Below are 24,221 nucleotides of genomic sequence, written 5' to 3' on the forward strand. Positions count from 1 at the left end.
CTAGTCTTATTTCAATTATTATTATTGACCCATAGTGAGTGTCAAAGTTGGACATCTCGTCTCTACCACTTCGAGATTAGGCTTGATACTTACTGGGTACACGTTATTTACGTATCATACTACACTTGCTGCACTTTTTGTGCAGGATCTGAGACAGGTACTAGTGGAGGACCTATCATCACATATCCACGTCATCCCGAGGCATAGTGGTGAGCTGCCTTTATGAGATGTTCTGTAGCTACCAGTATCTCTTCTTATATTTATATTCTGTCTATTTCATTTCAGACAGTATTAGGAGTTTTGTATAATCTATTAGATGCTTATGCACTTGTGACACCGGGTCTTGGCACACACATTGGTAGAATTTGGTATTTTATTATTTTTTTGGATTAAAAGTTTAACCAATGTACGTTTGATTTATCAATTGTCTTGCCTAGCTGTAGTGTTGGGCGCCATCACGACCTATAGGTGAAATTAGGTCGTGACATGGACGGTAGTGCAGCAAATTGTTTGTACACAAAATATGACCCATTGTCACTGATAATCACTTGAGGTGTCCCAAATAGGGTGAAAATGTTCTTCCGTAAGAAATCACACACCACTCGAGCATTATTGGTTTTCTAGTAGGGATTGCTTCGACCCACTTGGAAACGTATTCAACAGCTACTAGTATATACTCATAAGAATTCAACGATGGGAACGGACCCATGAAGTCAATGCCCCAAACGTCAAAAACTTCGCATACCAGAATGAAGTTCAAAGGCATCTTGTTCCTCTTGCTAATATTACCTACCCGTTGACACTAGTCACATGCAGCTACGTACTCTCGTGCGTCTTTGTACAAGGTTGACCAAAAGAAATCAGCTTCCATTACCTTAGCTACAGTGCAATTTCAACCATAGTGTCCTCCAGCTGCTCCATCATGGCAATGAGACAAAATGCTCGCCATCTATCCTTCAAGCACACATATTCGAATCACACCATCTGCACACAATTTAAACAAGAAAGGTTTGTTCCAAAAATAACTTTTTACCTCACCTTGAAGCTTCATTTTCTGATCACGAGAGAGGTCACGTGGTAACTATCCGCTAGCTAAAACATTGGCTAAATCAGCATACCAAGGTGGTCTTTCAGAGACCGCAGGAATGGAGAATATTTGTTCATCAGGGAACTCTTCTCTCACGTCAACTGTTTTAACTGGGGGTATCTCAAGTCGAGATAGATGATCAGAGACTTGATTTTCTGTGGCCTTCCTATATTTGATCTCCAAGTCAAACTCTTGGAGCAACAACACCCACCGCATCAGACGCGGCTTGGACTTCTTTTTACTCAACGGATATTTTAAGGTGAGTGATCTGTGTGTACAGTCACTTTGCTCCCCACTACGTATGATCTAAACTTGTCAAAAGCAAAGACCACAACAAAGAACTCTTTCTCAATAGTGGCATAGTTGACTTGAGCATCATTCAATGTTCTACTGCCATAGTAAATAGGCCTAAACATTTTATATTTTCTTTTCCCCAGAACTACCCCTACAACTACATCACTGGCATCACACATCATCTCAAATGGATGGCTTCAATTAGGTGTCACCATAATATGATCACTTACCAGCTTTTCCTTTATCAATTCGAATTCTCTTAAGCATTCCACATTGAAAAGAAACTTGGCATCCTTTGCTAGAAATGCAGTTAACGGTTTGGTAATGATGGAGAAGTTTTTGATGAACCTCTTATAGAATCCAGCATGCCCAAAAGACTCTTTATGCCCTCCACAAAAGTTGGTGGAGGGAGCCTAGCATTTACGTCCACCTTGGCTCTGTCAACTTCAATTCCACGTGCAGTTACTTTGTGGCCCAAGACAATTCCTTCTTTCACCATGAAGTGACACTTCTCTCAGTTAAGAACCAAGTGTGTGGCTTCACAACATTCAAGAACGAGCACTAAATTCTTCAAGCAGTCTTCAAAGTCATCACCAAAGAGGATGAAATCATCCATAAATACTTCTAGACACTTCCCATTTAAGTCAGAGAATATAGACATCATGCACCTCTGAAAAGTGGCAGGTGCATTACACAACCCAAATGACATTCTCCTGTAAGCAAAAATACCTGACGGGCACGTGAATGTGGTCTTCTCAACATCTTCTAGGGCAATGAGTATATGATTGTATCCTGAGTACCCATCCAAGAAGCAATAGCATCCATGTCCAGCCACTTTTTCTAACATTTGATCAATAAAGGGGAGTGGGGAGTGGTCCTTCCTTGTTGCATCATTCAACCTTCTATAATCAATGCACATTCTCCACCCAGTGACTGTTCTTGTGGGGATCAATTCATTATCTTCATTTCTCACCACTGTCATGCTGCCCTTATTAGGTACAACTTGTACTGGACTAATCCACTGGCTATCAGAGATGGTAAAATTACTCTCGCATCTAGCAATTTTATGATCTCCTTGTGTACTACCTCCTCCAAATTTTTGTTCAGCTTGCGTTGGGGCTGCAAAACTGGTTTGCTATTTTCTTCCAACATGATTTTGTGCATGCAAATTACTGGACTGATTCCTTGAATATCAGGTATACTCCAGCTAATGGCTTTCTTGTGCTTCTTCAGTAGCTCCACCAGCTGTCGCTCTTGTGTATCTGTCAAGTCAGCAGAAATAATCACAGGAAAATTGTTAATTTCAAGAAAAGCATATTTTAAGTGTGTGGGGAGGATTTTTCAATTCCACATTAGGCTTAGATGCCTCCTCTTTTAATTTCTCCTCATCAACCACTTGATTCTTAGTTTCAAGAGCTTCAACCTCTCTCTCTATTTCAGGATCTCCATCATCCACTGTGCTAGACTTAGTAATGCACATCTCTAGAGTATCTTCTACAAGCTTATCAAACTTGTAATTTTCAGCCAATTCTTCAACCACATCCAGCTTGAAACACGAGTAGGTGAACGCCTCGTCACTGGGTATTTCATTATCCTATTAATCTGAAATATCACTTTTTCACTACCTACTCTGAGCATAAGTTGTCCTTCATAGATATCAAGGATAGCTCTGCCTGTACATAAGAATGGCCTCCCCAGGATAAAAGGCACTTCCTTGTTCACCTCTAAATCCACCACAATAAAGTCTACGAGGAAAACAAATTTGTCCACTTGCACTAGAATATCCTCAATGATTCCCTCAGGAAAAATGGTGGTATGGTCAACCAGTTGTAGAGATACTGGTATTGATTTAATCACTCCAAGCTCACCTTGCAGTTTCCTGAATACAGATAGAGGCATTAGGTTTATAGAGGCACCAGAATTTCAGAGGGCCTTATCGAATTTTCCACTCCCCAACGAGCATGGTATGGTGAAGCTTCCTAGTTTTCCACACTTTTGGGGAATTTTATTTTGTAATATGGCACTGCAGTGGGCATTCAACTTGACCACAATTGTCTCTTCCAGTTTTCTCTTTCTAGATAAGATTTCCTTCAAGAACTTTGCATAAGCAGGCATCTGAGTGAGTACCTCCGTGAAGGGAATGTTCACATAGAGTTTCTTGAGCATTTCCAAGAATCGCCCAAAACATTTGTCAAATTGTTTTCGCTTCATCTTGTGGGGGAATGGCAGAGCTGACATATGTCTACTTTCTTAAATCTCCATTTGTACCCTACTACTCTGACCTTTCTGCTCTTCACCTTTTTTCTCCACTGGTGTCTTCGCCTGATTTCTCACCATCTCGGGTCTAGCTTTCACCACTGGATCAACCAATGTTTTGCCACTTCTCAGAGATATAACTTTGATTGTTTCTTTTGGATTCTTTTCAGTGTCAGAAGACAAAGTCCCAGGAGTCCTCTCAGATAACATATTTGCAATTTGTCCTAATTGACTTTCTAAATTCCGGATGGTCGTGCCATGCTCTCGAATGGCTGTCCCCCGAGTTTTAAATTTTTCATCTGATTTATTGATGAATGCCTTCATGATATCTTCCATACTAGACTGATTTAGTTGTTGTGGTTGGTATTGCTGTCTCTGATGGTTTTGAAAACTTGGTGGTCCTTGACCTTGGGGCCTGGGATTATTTTGCTTCCATGAATTCAAGATTCCACTAGGTGAACTCCACGAAAAAACTGGATGTATTTGACCCATAACATTATAGTTATTACCGCCTTGGTAGTTTCCTCTATTAAAGTTCCCCACTGCGTTGACTTCCTTAGCTGATGCTTGACATTCATGTGTAGGGTATCCCAATCCACATAAGCCACATTTTGTTTGCGGCTCACTTTGTACCTTAGCTAATGTCAGCTTTCTTATCTCCTTAGCCATAGTATCTAACTAGGCTTGCATGGATGTGTTAGGGTCCACCTGGTAAACCCCAATTGATTTTCTTCTATCATTACTCTCAGTCGGCCACTGGTTAGCATCCTCAGATAATTCATCAAGGATTAAGACAACGACCTCTTCCAGTGTTTTCTTCATTAGTGGACCTCCACATGCAGTATTCAGAGTTCGTCGCGAGGACGGTGTCAGTCCATCCCAAAAATCCTGGAGTTGCATCCACAAATCAATTCAATTGTGCTGACACTTTTTGACTATTTCCTTGAATCATTCCCAAGCTTCAAAAACCATTTTTGTCTCCTTCTGGCAGAAATTATAGATTTCCCTTTTGAACTTTCCTGTTTTTGCAGCCGAAAAGTACTTGTCAAGAAACTTCTTGGTCATATCTTCCCATGTCCTGATAGAACCTGTGGGTAAGCTACGAAGCCATTGCTTTGCGTCATCTTTCAGTGAAGAGGAAATGCCCTTAAGTAGACAACATCCTTTGATACTCCATTGTATTGAAAGGTGTTCATGATATCGTCGAAGTTCATCAAGTGAGTATTAGGATCTTCGTTCATCCTCCCTCTGAAAGTACAGTTGTTATGGATAGTTTGAAGTAAGCCTTACTTCAATTCGAAGTTGTTTGCTTCTATGGGTGGGGGTCTAACACTTGACAGTCCTTGATTATATACGGGCCTGGCATAGTTACCCAATGATCTCCCAGTCCTGGGTGCTGCATTCTCGAACTGATCTTCAACCAAGGTTCGGTTTAGATTGAATCTTCGACCCCCATCATGGTTGACAGTCTTATCAACGATTCTTCGGGCTGCTTCTTGTTGTGCTGCTTCTCGTGCATCTAACTTTACTCCCCCCGTTTTCTCGATTTTCCATGTTATCATGAGTCAAAGGTCGAACCAAGAATTCTTCCATTAAGTCTTTTTCTTTTCTCAGTTGTCGCAGGCGTCTTTCCAGCTCTAGTTCGTAGGGTATCAATTCCATTGAAGAGGATCGCGTCATACACCAAAGAAATCAACCTGTATCCTGCACACAAGTGAGAAACTCGTGATGAACGAATTAAAAGTTAAAAAAAAAAACTAAATTCCTCAATTAGCACTACAAAATATTTCAACACTATTGATTGCCAATCCCCGGCAACGACACTAAAATTTGACGAGCGCAATACACACACTTAAATTGTGCTCGCTAGTCAAAGATAGTATAGTGTATTATCGTATCCACAGGGATTGGATTTAAACAGTCTTCTCGTAGTTTCCAGCTTGATTACTATCCAGGAGGATCAACAATTGAGATTTATATGCCTAAGGATTGAAATTAATTAAGAATCTAAAGCTATTGACTAGTGACTATCGAAACAAAGAATAAACAACTAAGGTTATCAGTAGGAGAAAATAGGGTCTTGACAGAATAAGTGCAAGATAATTATTCGGGATCTAACTCTAGATAATTTACTTCCAATGTTCAAGTGAGTCTCTCGAATTCACTCTATTATTAGTACAAACATTCAACAAAAACTCCTCTCACGATTAAGTCTTAACCTCACGGTATGAACCAATTTAAGTACTGTGAAGATATGCAAGAATGCGTAGTGAATCGGTCTTTTGAAAAACTTCTTTCGATTATTTTTCTAAGTAGGTTTAATCAATGATTCAACCAGTCTCTTTCGATTACTTAGAAGAATCTATGAAGTTAACGAATAATATAATGCAAAGATATCACAAGGCATGCCTCTTTCGATTACAAGAACAAGTGAATATATATGCAGCAATTAAATCTTTTAAAAACTATTCAAATACATAAAAATAGAGTTATGATCCACAAATAATCATCAATACACAAAATCTAGTCAAAACCCAAAAGGATCTACTCCATAGACATGGAGAAGTTCTTCACAATTGGAACTAAAGTATAGGAAAACATAAATTCAATCCAAACTCGGATCTTGAGTGAGGAAGGAATAATGGATTCCTTGTGCTTGTGTTCCAATTCTTAGTTTGCCACTCTAGATCCAAAGTTTTCCCATAAAAGTCCAGATCCCCTGTTTCTAGGCAAGTTGGGCTTCATATAGATCCAAAAGAGTCATCTCCGAAATTACAAATATATGCCTGGGAGGAGTTTCCGGAGTTGGACGTGTGCGACCGCGCACCTTGACCAGTGTACTGCTCTACTTGCACACCCAGTGCGCAATCGTGCACCTGGGTAGCCTCCTGCTCAATTCTTCGTTTCTCTCGTTAAGTGCACTATTGTCCGTTGATCCCCGAACACGATCCAAACTATATCTTTGGGCTTTTACTCACACTTCAAAGCTCCATAATAGTTTGAATTCATTCCATAACATCTACAAAGCATGGAATCACTCCTACAAGACATAAAATGCATAATTAGTGCAAAACACTAGCGATTAAAGCTCAAACTCAATTAAAGTGCAGTAAATTAGAGTGTAATAGGTGATAAAAATACGCAATTATAGCCTACCATTATTAGTATTTGTGACTCGAGCTTAATAATGGTGTTTATATGTGTAAGAGTTAATTGGACGTGATTTGGCAAGCTTGTATGCAAATTGAAGTAAAAAAAAAAAAGAATTTGGAGAGAGTATGACTTTGGTGCCCAGGTTCGCGCCACACAACAACCAAAACACTAAGGCAACAGAGCACAAAAGTGGAAAAAGTTCGGTGAGGTTCGCGCCAGGCACAAAGCAGAATGCCCAAGGGCGGATTTCGTCCTATTTCGGCTAGGACTTGGTAGTTTCAACCATACAGGCCCCCAACATGTATAAAAGGGGTTCTAAACCTATTTTAGGGGAGAGGCATTATTGGAGAAGAAAAAGGCCGCGGGAACACTTGGAAGTAAGGGATCACAAGAGTTTTCTCTCCGTTATTCTTCCTTAATCTATAATTTAATGCTTTCAATTAATATCATGATTCTTAGTGTGGTTATGAGTAGCTAAACTCTTTTATCTAGGGTTTGATGGAACCTTTTGGAGGATGATTTTCTGTTGCGTTTAATTTAATTTTGCCATTGAATTTTATCTACTTGTTCAACTACGTGATTATCTTAGTTGATTGAAGGGCCCTTAATTGACTGTCTTGAGATCTTTTTTTTTTATTCTCCGGCATGTGCCTATTTAGTGTGTGTTACTTAGAAAATGGTACATATTTAGGTAGTTATTGAACAACATCACTCCTACCGTATGTGAGAAATCAATACGAAGGGTTTAAAGATGAGATTAGGAATAACAAAACCTTAGTGCAATTTTAGTGAGCGGTGCCAGCTAGCGTAGTTCGGAAGAATACATCTAGTAAATTGTGGTAGTTGCTCGAAAGAGAATTACGACACCCGAAGTACTCACGATCGGTAGAAAATACTTAAGCGAATTTATAGAAAATGTAGCGGGGATGATTCCGATAATTGGGGAAATCATAACTCTAGGCTTCCTTAATCTTGTCTCCAACCCTTTAGTTACTCTAGTTGTTAATTTACTACTTTAATTTGCTAGTTATTTAGTTAGAAAATAAAATCTTAATATTTATAGTTTAGAAATTGTTCGAGCTTGTTTTCTTAGTGATACTTAACAGTTACAGCAAAATCTTAGTTCTCTGTGGGATTCGATTCGAACTCTTAGACCGAATTATATTTGCATCGATCGTTTAGTCCTTTTTATAAGGCATAATTGAGCATGATCAATAACTATCATTCTAAGAAAAAAAAAGAAAAAACTAAAAGAATTTTAGACTTTTGCTGTTTTTCTTTTTTCACCATCTGTTAAAATACATTATTATGTTGTTCCTACTAATTTGCTAAAACTTTTACAGATTAAATTACAACATTAATATTAAATAACCAATAACGAAACATAGATAACTAATTAATGATTTAATAAAAATTTGGAAAACATTTAAATTTTCTTTAGTACTATTTGAAATTACTCAATTATTATCTTTTGTTGCATCAAAAAACTTCATTATTAGCAAATCGTCTCATATTTATTTTTGTCGTTAATATAACTTCAGATTTACCATTTATAATTTACAGTTATTCTTTGTGAGATACGTTGTGCAAATTATATTAACAGTCAAGTTAACTACGTGTGACTTATAAGTTACGATTTTGAGCCGTGGAATTAGCCACTAATGCTTGTATCGGGTAGATTGCCTATATTATATCTTTTTGGATTTGGCTTTTGCCCAATATTGTGTGAACGCGTGGTACTTTGTTCAGCGGGCTGCTTTTATGCTGTGACAAGTTTAAAGACAAAAACGAAACTTTTTGTTAATTGTAGGTAATATTAGATCGATTACCATAATACAAGGCTAATTTGACCTTTTCCTGATATAGAAGTTGAATTGATGACCTCATAGCTAAGGATGTTTCCCGAAATTGGTTAAAAATATACATATGTGAGGCGTCAGGCGAGTATCTCTTGTATGATTCTACCATTTCCCCCTTTTGTAATATGTTGGAGAGTGACAGAGAGAGAGTGACGGCGCCAATTCAGCAATCATCGTCATCATTTCCTTCTCCCCCTTCTTTAATTCTTTCTTATTCTGATTTATTATTGCTGGACTTGGCAACCACAACGCATATCTATGCAGTCGCCGCCTCCTCTTTTTTAATTCAGCATTATCGCACTACAGCTCTGAATTGATCTCCTTCGGCAATCGACTCTGGAACCAGGTAATAGCCTTCGCGCAGAATTTGGCTAATTTGATGACTGCGTTTCACTGTTAGCCTAAATTTGATTTAACGTATTGGTTTTCTGTTGAATTGTTAACCTCTTTTTGTTGGATCGTGCAATTTTTTTCCCCGTGTTCCTTGTTTTGCTGATGAATTTTTTTAATACGGAAGTGCTGGTTCATCTCTCGAAGTTGCTATATATATAGTGGACTGATGAAGAAAACATAGTTCTTACGGTTAGATTAAATTAATCTGCCTAGTGCCTGCTTATGGGTTCTGAACCTGTTAAAACATAGGAATATTCTTTTTCCACGTTAAATATTCCTTATCATAGAGTAGACTCTGAAGATTAACTGTTAGTAGCTATGTTATTGAGAGATTATGCATAATTTGGAATGTGTTAGGATCGGGAACCCGGGTAGTGCGGAATTTAGGCAAACAACGGTATAACAACAATAACAAAGACAATGGAAGTTGATAACAATGATAATTAAAGCATATAAATAAGACACAAATTTAACATGGTTCGGTCAAGTGACCTACGTCCACAAGCGGAGAGGAGCAATTTCACTATACCAACAAAAGTACAAAAGAGAGTACAAAATTAGAGTAAATACTCTAATTAATCCCAAATAGCCTAAGAGAATAACCTCACAAGATTACTCCAAAGAAAGGGTTAACACAAGTGCTTCCCAACACTTAACTCTCATACAAAATACTCTTAATAAGGGAGGAAATGAAGAAATAAGAAATGAAGACTCAAGTCTTGTTGGTGTGTTTAAAATGAACTAATAGCCTTCCCTTTTATAGGCAAAAAAGTCTTGGCCTCTTAGGTGTGAAAGAAGAGATACAATTTGTGCAAATGATGTCCACCACACAATGCAATATTTTTGGGTCCAAAAGAATATTGCCAACAAAGTCTACACTTTGCAAAGATATTTATACTTATGTGAGATGGACTCCATTAGCCAAAATATTGGCCATATTATAAATCTCCACTTTGGCCTAATTTTGGATGATATAGTAAATTTGCTCCACCCTCTCCGCAAAAGCCCCAATGGACATATGTTAAAATTTAACGCCATCAAAATCAGACAAGTTGTCTGATACCGAAACTGTAGTAGGGCCTATAACAGTGGATCCCAATAAAATATACAACGAACCAGATATGTGTGCTTTCTTGATCACAAGAGCACCATGAGAAACTTTCAGAACTCCACCTTCACTTGTGTACTTAACCCAAGAGATTCCAGAGTGCCCAAAGAGATGAGATTTTTCTTCAAGTCAGGAACATGTCTAACATCGGTGAGAATTCTCACCACACCATCGTGCATTTTGATTCGGATTGTACCTTTTCCAAAAACTTTGCAGGCAACATTGTTGCCCATCAAGACAACTCCACCTCCAATAGATTCATATGTGGTAAATCAATCCCAATTTGGACACATATGATAAGAACAACCCGAATCTAAAATCACTCATTGTTAGATTTGAAACTATTATTAGTTGCTAAAAAAATAGTTCGCTCAGTCTCATCAGCAACTACACTTGCTTCGTCAGTGTCAGTATTTTTGTGCTCATTTTTCCTTTCCTTATGTTTTTCTTTATTTTTCAGCTTATAGCATTCATAGATAATGTGACCTTTCTTATGACAATAGCGACCCTCTAAATTATTATATCTGGATATGGAGTCGGATTTGCCCCTAATAAACAAACCAACTTCCGCTCGAGTTCCACTAGCTTCTCCAGTAATATCACTATCTATATGTTCTTTTGATTTTAAGATAGATTTAATATCCTTATAAGAGATATTATCCTTTGCATAAATCATAGATGCTTAAAAGATAGGGTAGAGAACAAAGCAGTAACACGGCTTGATCCTCATCTTTAATTTTAGCATCTATATTATTCAAATCCATAAGAATGGAATCAAAGGTATCAAGATGAGAGAGAATAGAGGTACCTTCACCCATACGAATTGTATAAGGCTTCTGCTTCATGTAAAGTCTATTTTTCACCGTCCTCTTCATATATAAGGTTTTCAATTTTTCCCACATGCCTTTGGCTGTGGTTTCTACAGAAACTTCACGTAAAACTTCATTTGAGAGATTTAAGATGATACCTGATTTTGCCTTTTTATCTATGATGGCAAACTCCTCGTCCGTCATTTTATCCGGCTTCCTCTCCTTTCCTTGCAACGCCAAGTCTAAGCCATCCTGAATTAAGATAGCTTCCATCTTTAACTGCCACATTCCGAAGTTTGCACTTCGGTCAAATTTCTCAACATAGGTCTTTGTTAGAGTCATTTTGACTATTGAAACTAACCCGGCTAGATCCGGCTCTGATACCAATTTTTTAGGATCGGGAACCCGGGTAGTGCGGAATTTAGCCAAACAACGGTATAACAACAATAACAAAGACAATGGAAGTTGATAACAACGACTGTTAAAGCATATAAAGAAGACACAAATTTAACGTGGTTCGGTCAAAGTGACCTACGTCCACAAGCGGAGAGGAGCAATTTCACTATACCAAACAAGAGTACAAAAGAGAGTACAAAATTAGAGTAAATACTCTAATTAATCCCAAATACCCTAAGAGAATAACCTCACAAGATTACTCCAAAGAAAGGGTTAACACAAGTGCTTCCTAACACTTAACTCTCATACAAAACACTCTTAATAAAGGAGGAAAGAAAGAAACAAGAAATGAAGACTCAAGTTTTGTTGGTGTGTTTAAAATGAACTAATAGCCTTCCCTTTTATAGGCAAAAAAGTCTTGGCCTCTTAGGTGTAAAAGAAGAGATAGAACTTGTGCAAATGATGTACACCACACAATGCAATATTTTTGGGTCCCAAAGAATATTGCCAACAAAGTCTACACTTTGTAAAGATGCTTGTGCTTATGTGTGATGGACTCCATTAGCCAAAATATTGGCCATATTACAGAATGAATAATTGCACTTGATATTTAATTGGCAATAAAGAACTCAGCTGGATGTCATTGGCAAATGGTAGAAGCATTTTCAAATGTTTCAAATGACTATATAGTGGGGAGGAGAGGAGGTATGAAGGAAAAGAAAGGAAAATGGGGTTTGAAAGATTTTTAATAAGTATCTTTTAATGTTAAAACTGACCAAACGGTGCATAGAGAAGGAGTAGGCGTAATCTTTCGTAATTTTGTTGGTACTGTATAATGTTAATTTTATGTGTACTAATAAAACATTACATTTTTACATAAATGTTCCTATGGCCTATCATTCCCCGCTCATTGTGTTGGTCTTCCCTCATACCATAAACATAAAACATGTATGTGAAAAACGATTCATGGTGTTGGTCTTTTCTTGAAGGAAATGGCTACAGCGTCTGAAAAAGATCTTGGTGATACTACTGGCACTGCACCTGTCACATCTACAGATAATGAAGCAAAGACAAAAACGAAAAAGAAGAAAGGATTATTGTCAAGAATATGGAATGGTCTATTTGGTTCACACAAAGATGACTTTGAGAAGAGATTGCAAAATATTTCCAAGGAGGAGGCTGCTGTTATTGCCAGAATAACAAAACGATCTCATCGTTGGAGAAGGATGACTAGGCATCTCATTATACTTTCTGTACTTTTCGAGGTAATGCTACCATTTTGTATTCTGCTGTTCTAATGTGTCCTGAATAACAGGGGAAAAAAACCTGAAATTCTTTATCCTGAAATATCTCTACCTTTCCAAAGCCTTCTGAAAAATCTCTACCTTTCCAAAGCCTGCTGAAAAATCTCTACCTTTCCAAAGCCTTTGAATTCTTTCTTTTTGTTTGTGTATCTTGCCGTTAATGATCACTTGACATTTGACATTTGACATTTGACATATTCAGTTTGTCTTCTTTTACTGGGGAAAGTTATCTCCTTTATATTCAGGTTTTGTTGCCACAACATGTTATGAGAAGTTTCTAACTTCTCTATATCAAAATTTAAATAGTATAGTCAGTAGATTTACTCAAAGATAAATTTCTCCTAACCCTTGGAAGAAAAATGTTAGCTGTTTTGGGGCAGAGAAGTGTTAGAATAATTCTTGCTAAAAGATATAAACTATGTTATGATGTAAATGGCTCTTCTAGATTTAGTAGAGGGAATGGGATTCTTTGACTGATTTGTGGTGTTTCTTGTGGCCGAAATAATAGAGAAAATGGTCTTTTGTGGGTTAAGAATAACAGAAAGGTTCGTTGCCAATTTGAGATTGTTCTGGTTTGTGAAAATTGAAAAGTGACTTAGAACATAACTGTGTTGTTCTAAGGATGGATACTGATTTATGATGTTAAGTGCTGGGTAAAGTGAAGAGACTCTTAAATGGAAGAATTTGATGGAATGAAATATGTTTAATTGCACAAAGCAAGTAGAAGAGAATGAGGGAAGAGAAATAATTTCCCACCTAATATTTCCTCGAATGAACCCCTAGGATGAGGGTGGGAGAGCATCCAAAGCAACTGCATTCTTCTGTTTAAGAAGCCATAGATATCATCTGATATTTCTCAACCACTGTTTTAGAACTTACGGAGGTGGATCTGAGCAGCTCACTTTCCTATACTTCAACAATGATGGCTAAATATTAAAGAAAACTACTCATGAGTCTCCGGCTGGTGCAACCTCTTTACCTATTAAAATGAATATTAAGAAAACTACGCATGACGTCACACAGTCCAAATCCAAACCCCAAAAAAATTGGATACATATTTCATGAAATCATACAAACCTTTGTAAACAAATAAGAAAAAGTGCACCAATTCTTTTATTTATCTGATAAATGGTTATGATGGCAAAGGTACACGTGTCAACACTAGAGTGCCACCACTACTACCACCGTAGCAGCGGCCACCCACCGCCGTCCAGGAATGTTCTCCCGCGAGTTGTGACTACGTGGGACCATTTGATTGTAAAGGGTCGTCGTATAATTGTTGTACAACCATGCAGGAGTTTTAAGTCTGAGGATGAATATGTGAAGGGAAGTGAAATCAAGAAACCTGTGAACAAATTGGTTGGAACTATTAGGTCTGCTGTGTGGAGTTGTTCGAAGCCGAGTTTGAGAACCACAAAGAAGTTTAAAGAAGCTATTCAGAAGTTGGAGGAGATATTATTCTTGTTGGCATTATATGTTGGAAGATATATCATCACAATGATGAGCACAGGTGTGTCATGTTCGTTGCATTTCAGCTGTTAGGTGGAGATAGCCAGATGAATGAGTTGATATGTTATAGCTGGCTTGGGGGAGTTATTTATCGGGACTATGATAGGCTTCAATTTGGTTTTGGATGAAGTTGTTCGAGCCGGGGTTCATAATGTCGTTATAACTGGAAGTACAAGGGGACTAGGAAAAGCTCTTGCCCGCAAATTTTTACTTTCTGGAGACCGTGTCATTATTACCTCTCGCAGCCTATGTTGCTCGGACTCTCCAAAAGTGATGCCGCACCTGTGTCGGATCCTCCAAAAATACACTAAATTTGGAGGATCCGACACACACCCAACAACATTTTTGAAGAGTCCGAGCAACATAGCTCGCAGCCCTGAATCTGTCGATTTGACCATCAAGGAGCTTGAGGAAAATCTGAAGCAAGCTGTGAATGCTGCCACTGGTTCTGCTAGAAAAAAATTGGCAAATGCAAAAGTTGGTGGTATGGCTTGTGACGTCTCTGAACCTGTTGATGTTAGAAAGCTGGGCAAGTTTGCTGCAGATGAACTTGGTTACATTGACATTTGGGTAAACAACACTGGGACAAACAAAGGTTTTCGACCCTCGCTGCAGTTTACCGACAATGTATTCAAGAGATTGTCTCCACAAACCTGATTGGTTCTATACTATGCACTAAAGAAGCCATCCAAATCACGAGAACCCAAAGCAAAGGTGGACATGCCTTTAACATGGATGGTGCAGGTTCTGGAGGATCTAGCACCCCTCTAACAGCTGTCTATGGATCAACAAAACGTGGTCTCGGGCAGCTTCAATCATCCCTTCTGAACGAGTGCAAGCGGTCAAAAGTTGGAGTGCATACGGCCTCTCCGGGCATGGTCCTAACTGACCTTTTGCTGAGTGGCTCGACTATCCAAATAGACAAATGTTTAACATCATTTATGAAGATCCAGAGACAGTTGCTAGAACACTAGTACCAAGGATGCGGGTTGTAAAAGGAAGTGGAAGAGCCATCAATTAATTGCCTTAGTAACCACATGGTTGAGATGGGGCCGATGGTTTGATGATCGGGGAAGAGCACTGTATGCTGCAGAGGCAGATCGACTCTGTAACTGAGCTGAAAACAGAATACGCTTTCCGTTCACAGATGCCATGGAGATGTACATAGAGAATACTTGGATCTCTGTGTTCTCACTCTTGGTGGTGTGTGCATTCATGATACTATCAAGCACAGGTAGCACATAGACTGGACTTAGGTGCTAACCTCTATTGCCTCAAATAGTTTGGAAGATAGGAAGCCCATGAACTATGACGCATCTAACTCATGTCACTCCAGCGTCTAATTTGATCATAAAGGAAAACACGCATATCCTATTTGGATGGGTGCATGGATTTTACCGCTGCATCCATTGAATGCTTCAAAAATCATCTACGCTATGGCATGATAGTGTCAGTATATGATATTGGATGTACAGGAATTGACTTTGGTTAAGCGTAAAAATGAAGGTATTAGATACACATTTTAGCAAAAATCAATGTAAAAGTTATTGGTATTGTGATGTTCTAAACCATGGATCTCTTGAAACAAGTTTTTCGCCAAAAAAAAAAAAAAAAAACTCATGAGTCATAACTTGACGTCTAATACTGCATGAATCAAGATGAAGTATGGAAACATGAATGTTCAAATTAGAAGCCCATTGCCCAGTATTTTTAGGAACTCACTAGAAGATGCTAAAGTACTTAAATGGTATATGAACTCTCAATGAAGTGGGTTGAGAACCATGAGGTCTCAGGTTTAAATTCCAGCAGAGGAAAAATAGCTAGGTAATTTCTTCCCATTTGTCCAAGCTTGGTGGACAGAGTTACATGGTATTGTTGCTGGTGAGAGGTAGCAGGTATCCCATGGAATTAGTTGAAGTGCGCGCAAGCTGGCTCGGACACCACTGTTATTAAAAAAAAACTGACGAAAGTTAAAATAACAACTAAAGTTAAAATAGAGAGATTGTTCAGGGAATGATGAAAAGTAGAGAAAAGATTCTCCTTTCTTCCACCTCATGTAGCATAAAGACTAACTGGTGCATCATGATACCTTATCAGGGAGCACCTTGGCCACGCACCTTTTCATTTTTCTCGGCCTATTTTGGAGGTTTTGCAGTGGAGAAATCACGCCTTGATGATTTATTTTTTTTGGTAATGCGACTTATAGTTCAGTTTGTGTAGTTTTGGAATGGCAATGATTCCGCAAAAGACTTGAACCAATGTTGAAGGTCGGGTGAAGGAGCTGTTTCAGGGGAAGGAGGAATAGGATATGTGAGAGACTAGTTAAAGGCGGGAAAACCCTTTTCTTTGTGATGGGATTTGAACCATTCAAATTTTGAATTCAGATTTAACGACCAATTTTCTAGTATAAAATTTCTAATTCCTTATTCCTATTTTCTAACATACTGATTCATAATGTTATGTTAACAATTAAAATTATTCGTCAAGTATATTTGGTGATGCTCTCCTAAAACAGAGCTTATGAGCTACGAGTTGCACACAGTAGCAGTTTAGTACATGCACGTAAGCGGCACGTTAATGAGGTGAAGTACCCAGCTTGTGCTGTTAACCGTGCCAGAGTCTATATTGAAATTGCACATACACATATGAGGAAACATATTTTTCATGTTGTGATCAATGTGTTTGATGTTATATGTATGTCAGTCTGCTCGAGTTTTTTTATCCCTTCACCACATATTATATTACATATTTACTTATGTGTGTAGTATTGAGGTTATCTCAATTCAGGTTATGGCAGTGGTTTATGCTATTATGATGACAAGATCACTCGTGCTAAACTGGAAAATGAGGGCATTGCGAGTATTACCAATGTTTCTATTGCCTGGCTCATCCTTCATTACATATTCAGCTCTCAGAAGCTTCACGAGGATGAGTACGTAGTTCATGTTCTCTCAAAGTTCTCAAATAATTCTTTTTTCCCAATTCTAGCGTAGTTCCTTCCATTTTCTCTTTTTCTTTTTTCTTTTCCAGTGTGGCTAACCTTCATAACATTAGAAGATATAATTTGTCCTTTCTCATTTCTTTCTTTTCCTTCTAATGCTGGCAGTGGAAGTAGGGTTGGATTTCAGTGGGCAAAATTAGTAGATAACTGAGAGATAATGCAAGTATTTTTTTCTCAAGTTCTATTGTTAAAATTTCGAACCTACGGTTCACAACTCAATTTAACCTAGGGAAGAGCATCCCTTGTTATTTATACAATATGACTTGACGTAATAAATGATAAAGCTAGGTAGATTGACTGCTGAGTGCTTACATGCCAATGGATTCACTAAGTAGAGTTTCAAAGAAGGCTGGTGAGGTTAGAAATAATATTAAGTTGTTAAAGTCAACTGCCTAGGCAGAAACATTTGCATTCAGTATTAGGTGGGTCGAACTTCTAGCTTCATTAGGTAGCTTTCATAAAGTTTTTAGATAGACACGACTTTTTTGTTTTTTGCCGCTCTTTTGAATAGATCATGTTGCTCATTTTGTTTAATAGATTGAGATTTACATAGATAAAAATATTTGGTGCCATCCTTTACCATTACCTATATTTGTATTTATATTTGTATTTGTATTTATATCTATATTTGTTTTTGTATATAATGTTAGTTTACAAAAATAACCTTTTAATATTAAGCATAATAACTCACAATAAAAGGACATAACCGGAATTCTAAACATTAGCCTTGTAATCCTATTAGTTTTAGGACATAATACATGTTATAAATCCTACATGATTACCTTTAGAAATTCTATTAGTATAATCCTAATACTTTTAGCCATGTAATCCTATTACTTTTAGGATATACTTCTTTAAAAAATCCTATTACTAATTTAATTTGAAAACGTATTATATTCTTCAATTACTAATTTAATTTGGGAATGTATTATATTGTCCAAATCCATTTAAAAAAAGGAGAGCTTATATTATTATAAAAGTACGAATACAATATTGATAGGCCAAAATAGCCCTAAAATATTAAATAGAAGAACTCATAGGGAAAGGACATAACTGTAATAACTTTTTTTTGGACTACAATAACTTCTATGTTAATTTAAAAATTTAAAAATTAATAAAATTTTGTCTATTTAATTCTTATTAAAAATATGTAGGAAGGTTTGATAAAATCAATTTCATAAGAATCCTCTATATTTGTAATATGTTATCGCTCGATAATATCCAATACTAAGAAAAAAATAAAAGTAATGTTAAATGGACTACATAAAGCGTTGAAATTGAGAGAAAAAATCCTCACGATAATATATTTTTACATTATATTTGAACTGTTTTCCTACTCAAATAATATTTTATTATTATTGATTTCTATATTGAAAAATATACCTAATTATTAAAGAACAACTAAGAATTTTTTTATGAATATAAATGTGAGAAAGAGAAAGAAAAAGGTTGGTAAGAGCCAATACCATTAGTGATTTTGCAAACATAAAGATCTAAAAGTGGAATGTCAGATCGATCTTTTTACTCTTTGAAAATAGAATTTATGGTGGATAAAATTATAATTACGATTAAATATTCAAAACAAGAGATGAACTAAAATTAAGAATCTGAATCAAAAGAAAATAAATTATTTTATTATGTTAAGACCAAATAATCAAAATTTCAATTAATTATTTAGCAAAAGAATCATTGTAATTATTTTTTAAATTCATCATATGAGTAAAATTATTTTTCAAGTTAAAAAAAATATCTTATGGTACATAAATTTATTCCATAAAAAGAGCGTTAGAGAGTTAAAAAAAATTAGACCACAAAGTAAAAAATATTAATATAGTATTAAAAAGTCCATACAAATGATTGAGAAAGCACAATCAAAGTTAAATCCTGAACAAAAACAAGCTTTCAAGACTATATTATAAAGAGTCGATTCTGGTATAGCGGGATTATCCTTTGTAGATGCCTCCGCCGGAATCAAAATAATATTCTTATGTCATGCATTACTTGGAAATGTTAGATCAAGAGGCATGATACGGTTAGCAATAATAACAAGTGGTGTACCATCAACGATTTCATTATGAGGTCGTACAACTCACTTTAGATTTGATATATCTCTTCGAACAACTGAAATAATCATCACAAATATATCAAAGCAGAGCAATAGTGCTAAATTTATAAGGAAATCCAAATTGATAATATGGGATGAAGGGCATATGGCTAAGCGTCAAAGAATCGAACAATTGCCTAGAGTTTTAGAGATATATTGGATATCAATGAACCGTTTGGTGGAAAAGTAATAGTTTAGGAGGTAATTTCTGTCATGTATTATCAGTAGTTCCAAAATCGACAAAAGCAGAGACTGTAAAAGCTAGCTTGCCAAAATTATACTTATGGCCTCAAATGAAAAAGATTCAAATGACAAGAAATATAAAAGTAAGAACAGATCCAATATTCAGTGACTTCTTGCTTCTAGTTGAAAACCAAGAAGAGCACCCCATAATAAATGATTTGGCTCTTCCAGAACATTTGGTTATCAACCCCAAGGGTAATAATAGTGTATTTAATAAGAATAATATTTTCATCATTAGATTAAAATGCAATTTGTGCAAATTAAATGATGGAAATTAACTTAGCTAGCAGAAATGAATATGTTGATCAACTAAATAACAGGTTGATTGCTAAGTTTGTGGTAAAAACAAAATATGTTTTAGGTTCAACTCAGCATAAGATGATCAATACCAAAATTACTACCAAGAAGAATACTTAAATACTTTAATATCAAATGGCCTTCTACCATCCAGGTTTGCTGTCAAGTTTATTATTTCTTACTTATGTTAGTGTCACCATATATATAATAGACTAAGTTAAAATTGATCTTCCATTGCATATAGGTTGATTGTGAAGAAAAATATGCCCGTCATGCTACTGAAAAACTTAGATCCGCCGAATAGCTTATGTAATAGTACACAGTTAGTATATAGAAGTTTTGACAATAAAGTCATACATGCAGAAATTATGATATTGGTCAACGTGCTTCTAAGTATGTGTTTATCCCCGAAATTAACTTTCGTCTTCCAAAACTAAAGAATATCCTTTTAAATTTGTATAAAAATAATTTTCAATATGTTTATGTTTTGTAATTATAATAAATAAAGCACAAGGACAAACATCCTAAATATTGGACGATATTTACAACAATATATTTTCTTGCACGAATAACTATATGTTGCACTTTTAAGAGGGATATTAATATCGACAACAAGAGTTCTGGTTATGGCAGAACAACCAAAGCATTAGAAGGAAACATGCACAAAAAAAATCGTCTACAAAGAAGTATTCGGTAAGATACCATCATATTAGATGCCTTTAAACTATAATACATAATTATCTAATTAACATGACTAAATTGATCATTTTTGTAAGTTCTGATGTTGTCCTTTCATTTTGAATTCACGTATTATGCTAATGTAATAATATTTTTCGACATTTAGATGATTGTTGTATTATTATATATAAAATTTCTCTCATTAATTAAAATTTTTTCTTCCTTCATATAAGTAAATATTTAAATCATCGTGTGTCATTATTAACGTGCAACGCACGTTTATAGATACTAGTATATATATATATATATATATATATATATATATATTGGTGCTTTGTATCAGAAAGATTGATGAAATATATCTATCAAACAGTCTCTTGTTTAGTTTATCAACAAATTACCTTGGTTGGTTTCGCCTGCTGAAGATGTTTGATTAATAGTCGGGTAATGGACTGTTTGTAGTAGAGAACATATATTAATACATAAGTAAACAAATCAATAATAAATAGTCAAATACAATATATATTTATCATGTTAAATGCAATGAAATTTCTATTCTGGCATTTCCTAAAATTTCTTCTAAGATCATGTTGTATCTTAAAGATAAAATAAACGGGATTCTGGTGATTTTACATTTGAGAAGTTCTGAAGGTCAAGAGAATCAATGAAGTTATATGTTAAAGTATTTCTAAATTTACAATATATTTCTAGATTCACAATATCTGCGTGCTGAAACAATTTTGAATCTGGTCAATTTTTCTTTAAAGTAACTTTTGATCTTGGTTCAAAGGGAATTTGCTGGTAGAGAGGATCCTTAATAAATATGGATCTTCATGTTCACCTTCTCCTTTGGAGCATGGAGAGCATGCTCTCATGTTATTCTAGTTGGCATAATATTTGGTAAGCTGACTTTGTGACTCTGTGTAGCTCAGACCATTTTTTGCCGTTTATTCCGGGTGTCATCTTTATAGTATGTTGGAACCCTCTGAAATTTTTAACTTTACCTATCCGAAACAGACGGCCTATGGAAAATGTGTTTGATTGGATGTTATATGATAGAATGGACTACTATGGCTAAGTATGGTGGGAAGACTGGAAAGGCTTGATCCTCATAAAAAAAGACTGAAATAGCTTCATGCTACTTGTTGGCAATGGTGGTTCAGAGGGTACGAGAAGATAGAAAAGAGACCATGGAATTTCAAGTGAAAGTTAGTGGCGGTAGAAGATGGAAATCTCGTTTGCATTTTCTTCTCAGGAAAACTAGAAGCGAAAAGGTAGAACATCAGGACAAAACCCTGCTTATAACAATAAAGCACCAACAACATACAACAACTCCTCAACATTGAGCTTCTCTCCTTTCTGTGTTTCTCTTGAGGAAGTGTGCATTGAATTGTTAAGAGTAACTTCAGTTTGGCAATCAGATGAATATTTAAAGACTCCAGGGAATGTGAAAGTCAAAGGAGTCCTCAACCAAGTCCTTTTGATCACCTCAAACGATATTCATTGTAAACATTGTTTAAGAAGTTGCTGAAGATTCATACTATTGATGCTTTTGCCTTAGAATGAATTATATTTCTTTGATTTTCAATTTTAAACCCTTCACGTGTGGCCTTGCAGATGAACGCAAGGATCAGAAAACTTTGGAAAGGCTTCAAGCTGAAAGGCAAGTCAAGATTGATGAACTCAAAGAGAAAACAAATTACTACTTAATGCTGCAGCTCATTCAGGTAATAACAATATGCGAGTTTTAGGGCTTCTACGGAGCTCTTTGCAGATAAGTTAACCTTGCAATTGCATTAGGCAGCACATTCAGGTGATAGCAATATGCCAGTTTTATGGCTTGTGCTAAGCTAGTTACAGATAAGTTATCATGCAGGTGCATTAGGGAAGACATGTTTATAACCTTTTTTCACTCCTTTCTCTTCACCTCTTTTACAAAGCGCCTTTATGTCCCAAGTCGGTATGAGATGCTTGGGATTTCATTGTTCAGATCTTTTATGCAGAGGTATGACCCTGACCCAGCATCTAAGGCAGCTGCAGCCACTGTGCTTGCATCCAAGCTCGGTGCAGATACTGGGTTGAAAGTGTATTTGGGAGATGAGTCTAAGCCTAATGCCCCTGCTGGAAAGAGCAATGATGTAGAAATCGTGCAGTCTGCTGGACTGAGAAATAGGAAGCAAGCCAGATCTGGTAGCCCAGAGAGTGCTGCATTGGATCATTCTGAAGGAGAAATGATTCATGATGTACAGCTTGAAGGTTCTAGTATGAACCAACATCAGCAAATGGTTGTCAACCATTACAATCCAACAGGTTCAAGCACACTAGACGGGGGATGGCTTGCACGAATTGCAGCATTGCTTGTGGGGGAGGATCCAACCCAATCTTATGCTCTTATCTGCGGAAATTGCCATATGCACAATGGTAAGATCCGATGATATGACCATTGGCCCATATATAGCAGTGTGGGTTTCACATAACAAATAGTGAATTACGTAGTCACTATAAGAAAACGGAAAAAGGTGTATAATAAAACTTCTTCCGTTGTTTGCAGGACTTGCTAGGAAAGAAGACTTCACCTACGTAACGTACTATTGCCCTCACTGCAATGCCCTTAATAGGCCTAGGCAACTTGATGATCATGCCTCTGGTTCCGGTACACCTAATATAGCATGCACAACCGTTGTGGCTGATGCTGATTTGGTCAAACAGGACGGTGGATCCACGGAGGAGAGAATCTCCGCAAGTAGCAGCCCTGTAGTAGCTGCCTCGGCAACAACAGAAGGTGACTTAATAGTCTCCAGTACTTCTAGCAGTTAATACGTAACAGCTTGAAAGGATTTGTGCAGGCAAAGTGATCGAATAACTATATATATATCTTGTAAACATCTAGTAGAAAAACAAAACTCAGTGATAGCTGCTTCCCCAGCTGCCTTTCCTCCTACCTCCTTAATATCCATTGTTTTGTAACTAATATTATTGCACATTTGGACCCAAAAGCATATTGTTACACATTTTAGGCTGTTAGAAGAGGTGTTGAATTTCGTTCCGGTTGCGGAATCCTGCAGTTTTCTTGATTCATTTGTTTAATTCATTCTCCGATGTACTTGGACAGATCTCGTCTCTTTTTATGTAATAAAAGTGGTTGCAGTTAACTTATTTGTCTCAAAAGAAGAAGAAAAATCTCTTGCTCCATTGGTCCTATTTTAAGGTCCCTTGCGGTGTTCGTTATATTTTGTTAGTCCATGCTATGTTAACTTTTATTTGATCTAATATTAGTTCTCTTCTACCGTTTGAGCTTACAAAGAATGATCATCGCGCGGTATAACCTGGTTAGTTACAGTAACTTCTCTTCCTTATCCAATCCTTTTGTGATGACTGTTGGATTTGACATTTTCAAGTTCAAATTGGACTTTCTGTATTTTCGGTTCGGCTCATTTCAAATAGGTTAGTATTTTGTATAAATTCCTCTTTCGGAAAACTTTTATAATTACTTATAGATTCATAAAATATTTCATAATCTATAACTAGTGATAAAATAATATATTCTACAACTAATACATGATAAATATATACCATAAAATACATTAGGTTACCAATATAACACAACTCATGATTATGCTGCCTCCTCCATAAAATAGGCACTCTAGCTTGGGATTCGTTCATTCTTTCGAATTCATTCTCCATCTTGTATACTTACAATAGAAATATTAGGTATATATTGTATACTATT

The 24,221-nt window shown here is 36.4% G+C and overlaps 2 protein-coding genes, 1 non-coding gene and 1 pseudogene across 3 annotated transcripts; 3 read left to right on the top strand and 1 right to left on the bottom strand.

Annotated features, from left to right (window-relative positions):
* Positions 1-1,081: 1,081 nt before the first annotated feature.
* Positions 1,082-1,880, bottom strand: LOC142175822 (uncharacterized). The gene is made up of 3 exons (XM_075242824.1): positions 1,730-1,880; positions 1,612-1,679; positions 1,082-1,393 (listed from the first exon to the last, which is right to left on the bottom strand). Exons 1-3 carry the CDS (start codon positions 1,878-1,880, stop codon positions 1,082-1,084), a joined length of 531 nt encoding a protein of 176 aa, XP_075098925.1.
* A 2,666-nt stretch (positions 1,881-4,546) lies between these two features.
* On the top strand, positions 4,547-4,654 carry LOC142176853 (small nucleolar RNA R71). Its single transcript, XR_012705659.1, has one exon. It is a non-coding gene; the product is annotated as a small nucleolar RNA R71 (small nucleolar RNA).
* A 3,993-nt stretch (positions 4,655-8,647) lies between these two features.
* LOC107818823 (uncharacterized protein At2g24330) lies at positions 8,648-23,645 on the top strand. The gene is made up of 6 exons (XM_016644877.2): positions 8,648-8,995; positions 12,345-12,620; positions 16,956-17,100; positions 22,109-22,218; positions 22,495-22,912; positions 23,043-23,645. Exons 2-6 carry the CDS (start codon positions 12,348-12,350, stop codon positions 23,306-23,308), a joined length of 1,212 nt encoding a protein of 403 aa, XP_016500363.1. The 5' UTR covers positions 8,648-8,995; positions 12,345-12,347; the 3' UTR covers positions 23,309-23,645.
* LOC107818817 (putative chlorophyll(ide) b reductase NYC1, chloroplastic) lies at positions 12,627-16,949 on the top strand (annotated as a pseudogene).
* Positions 23,646-24,221: the final 576 nt, after the last annotated feature.

The sequence above is a fragment of the Nicotiana tabacum genome, chromosome 22 (assembly GCF_000715075.1).
Source record: "Nicotiana tabacum cultivar K326 chromosome 22, ASM71507v2, whole genome shotgun sequence".
In the NCBI taxonomy this organism is placed as follows: Eukaryota; Viridiplantae; Streptophyta; class Magnoliopsida; order Solanales; family Solanaceae; genus Nicotiana; species Nicotiana tabacum.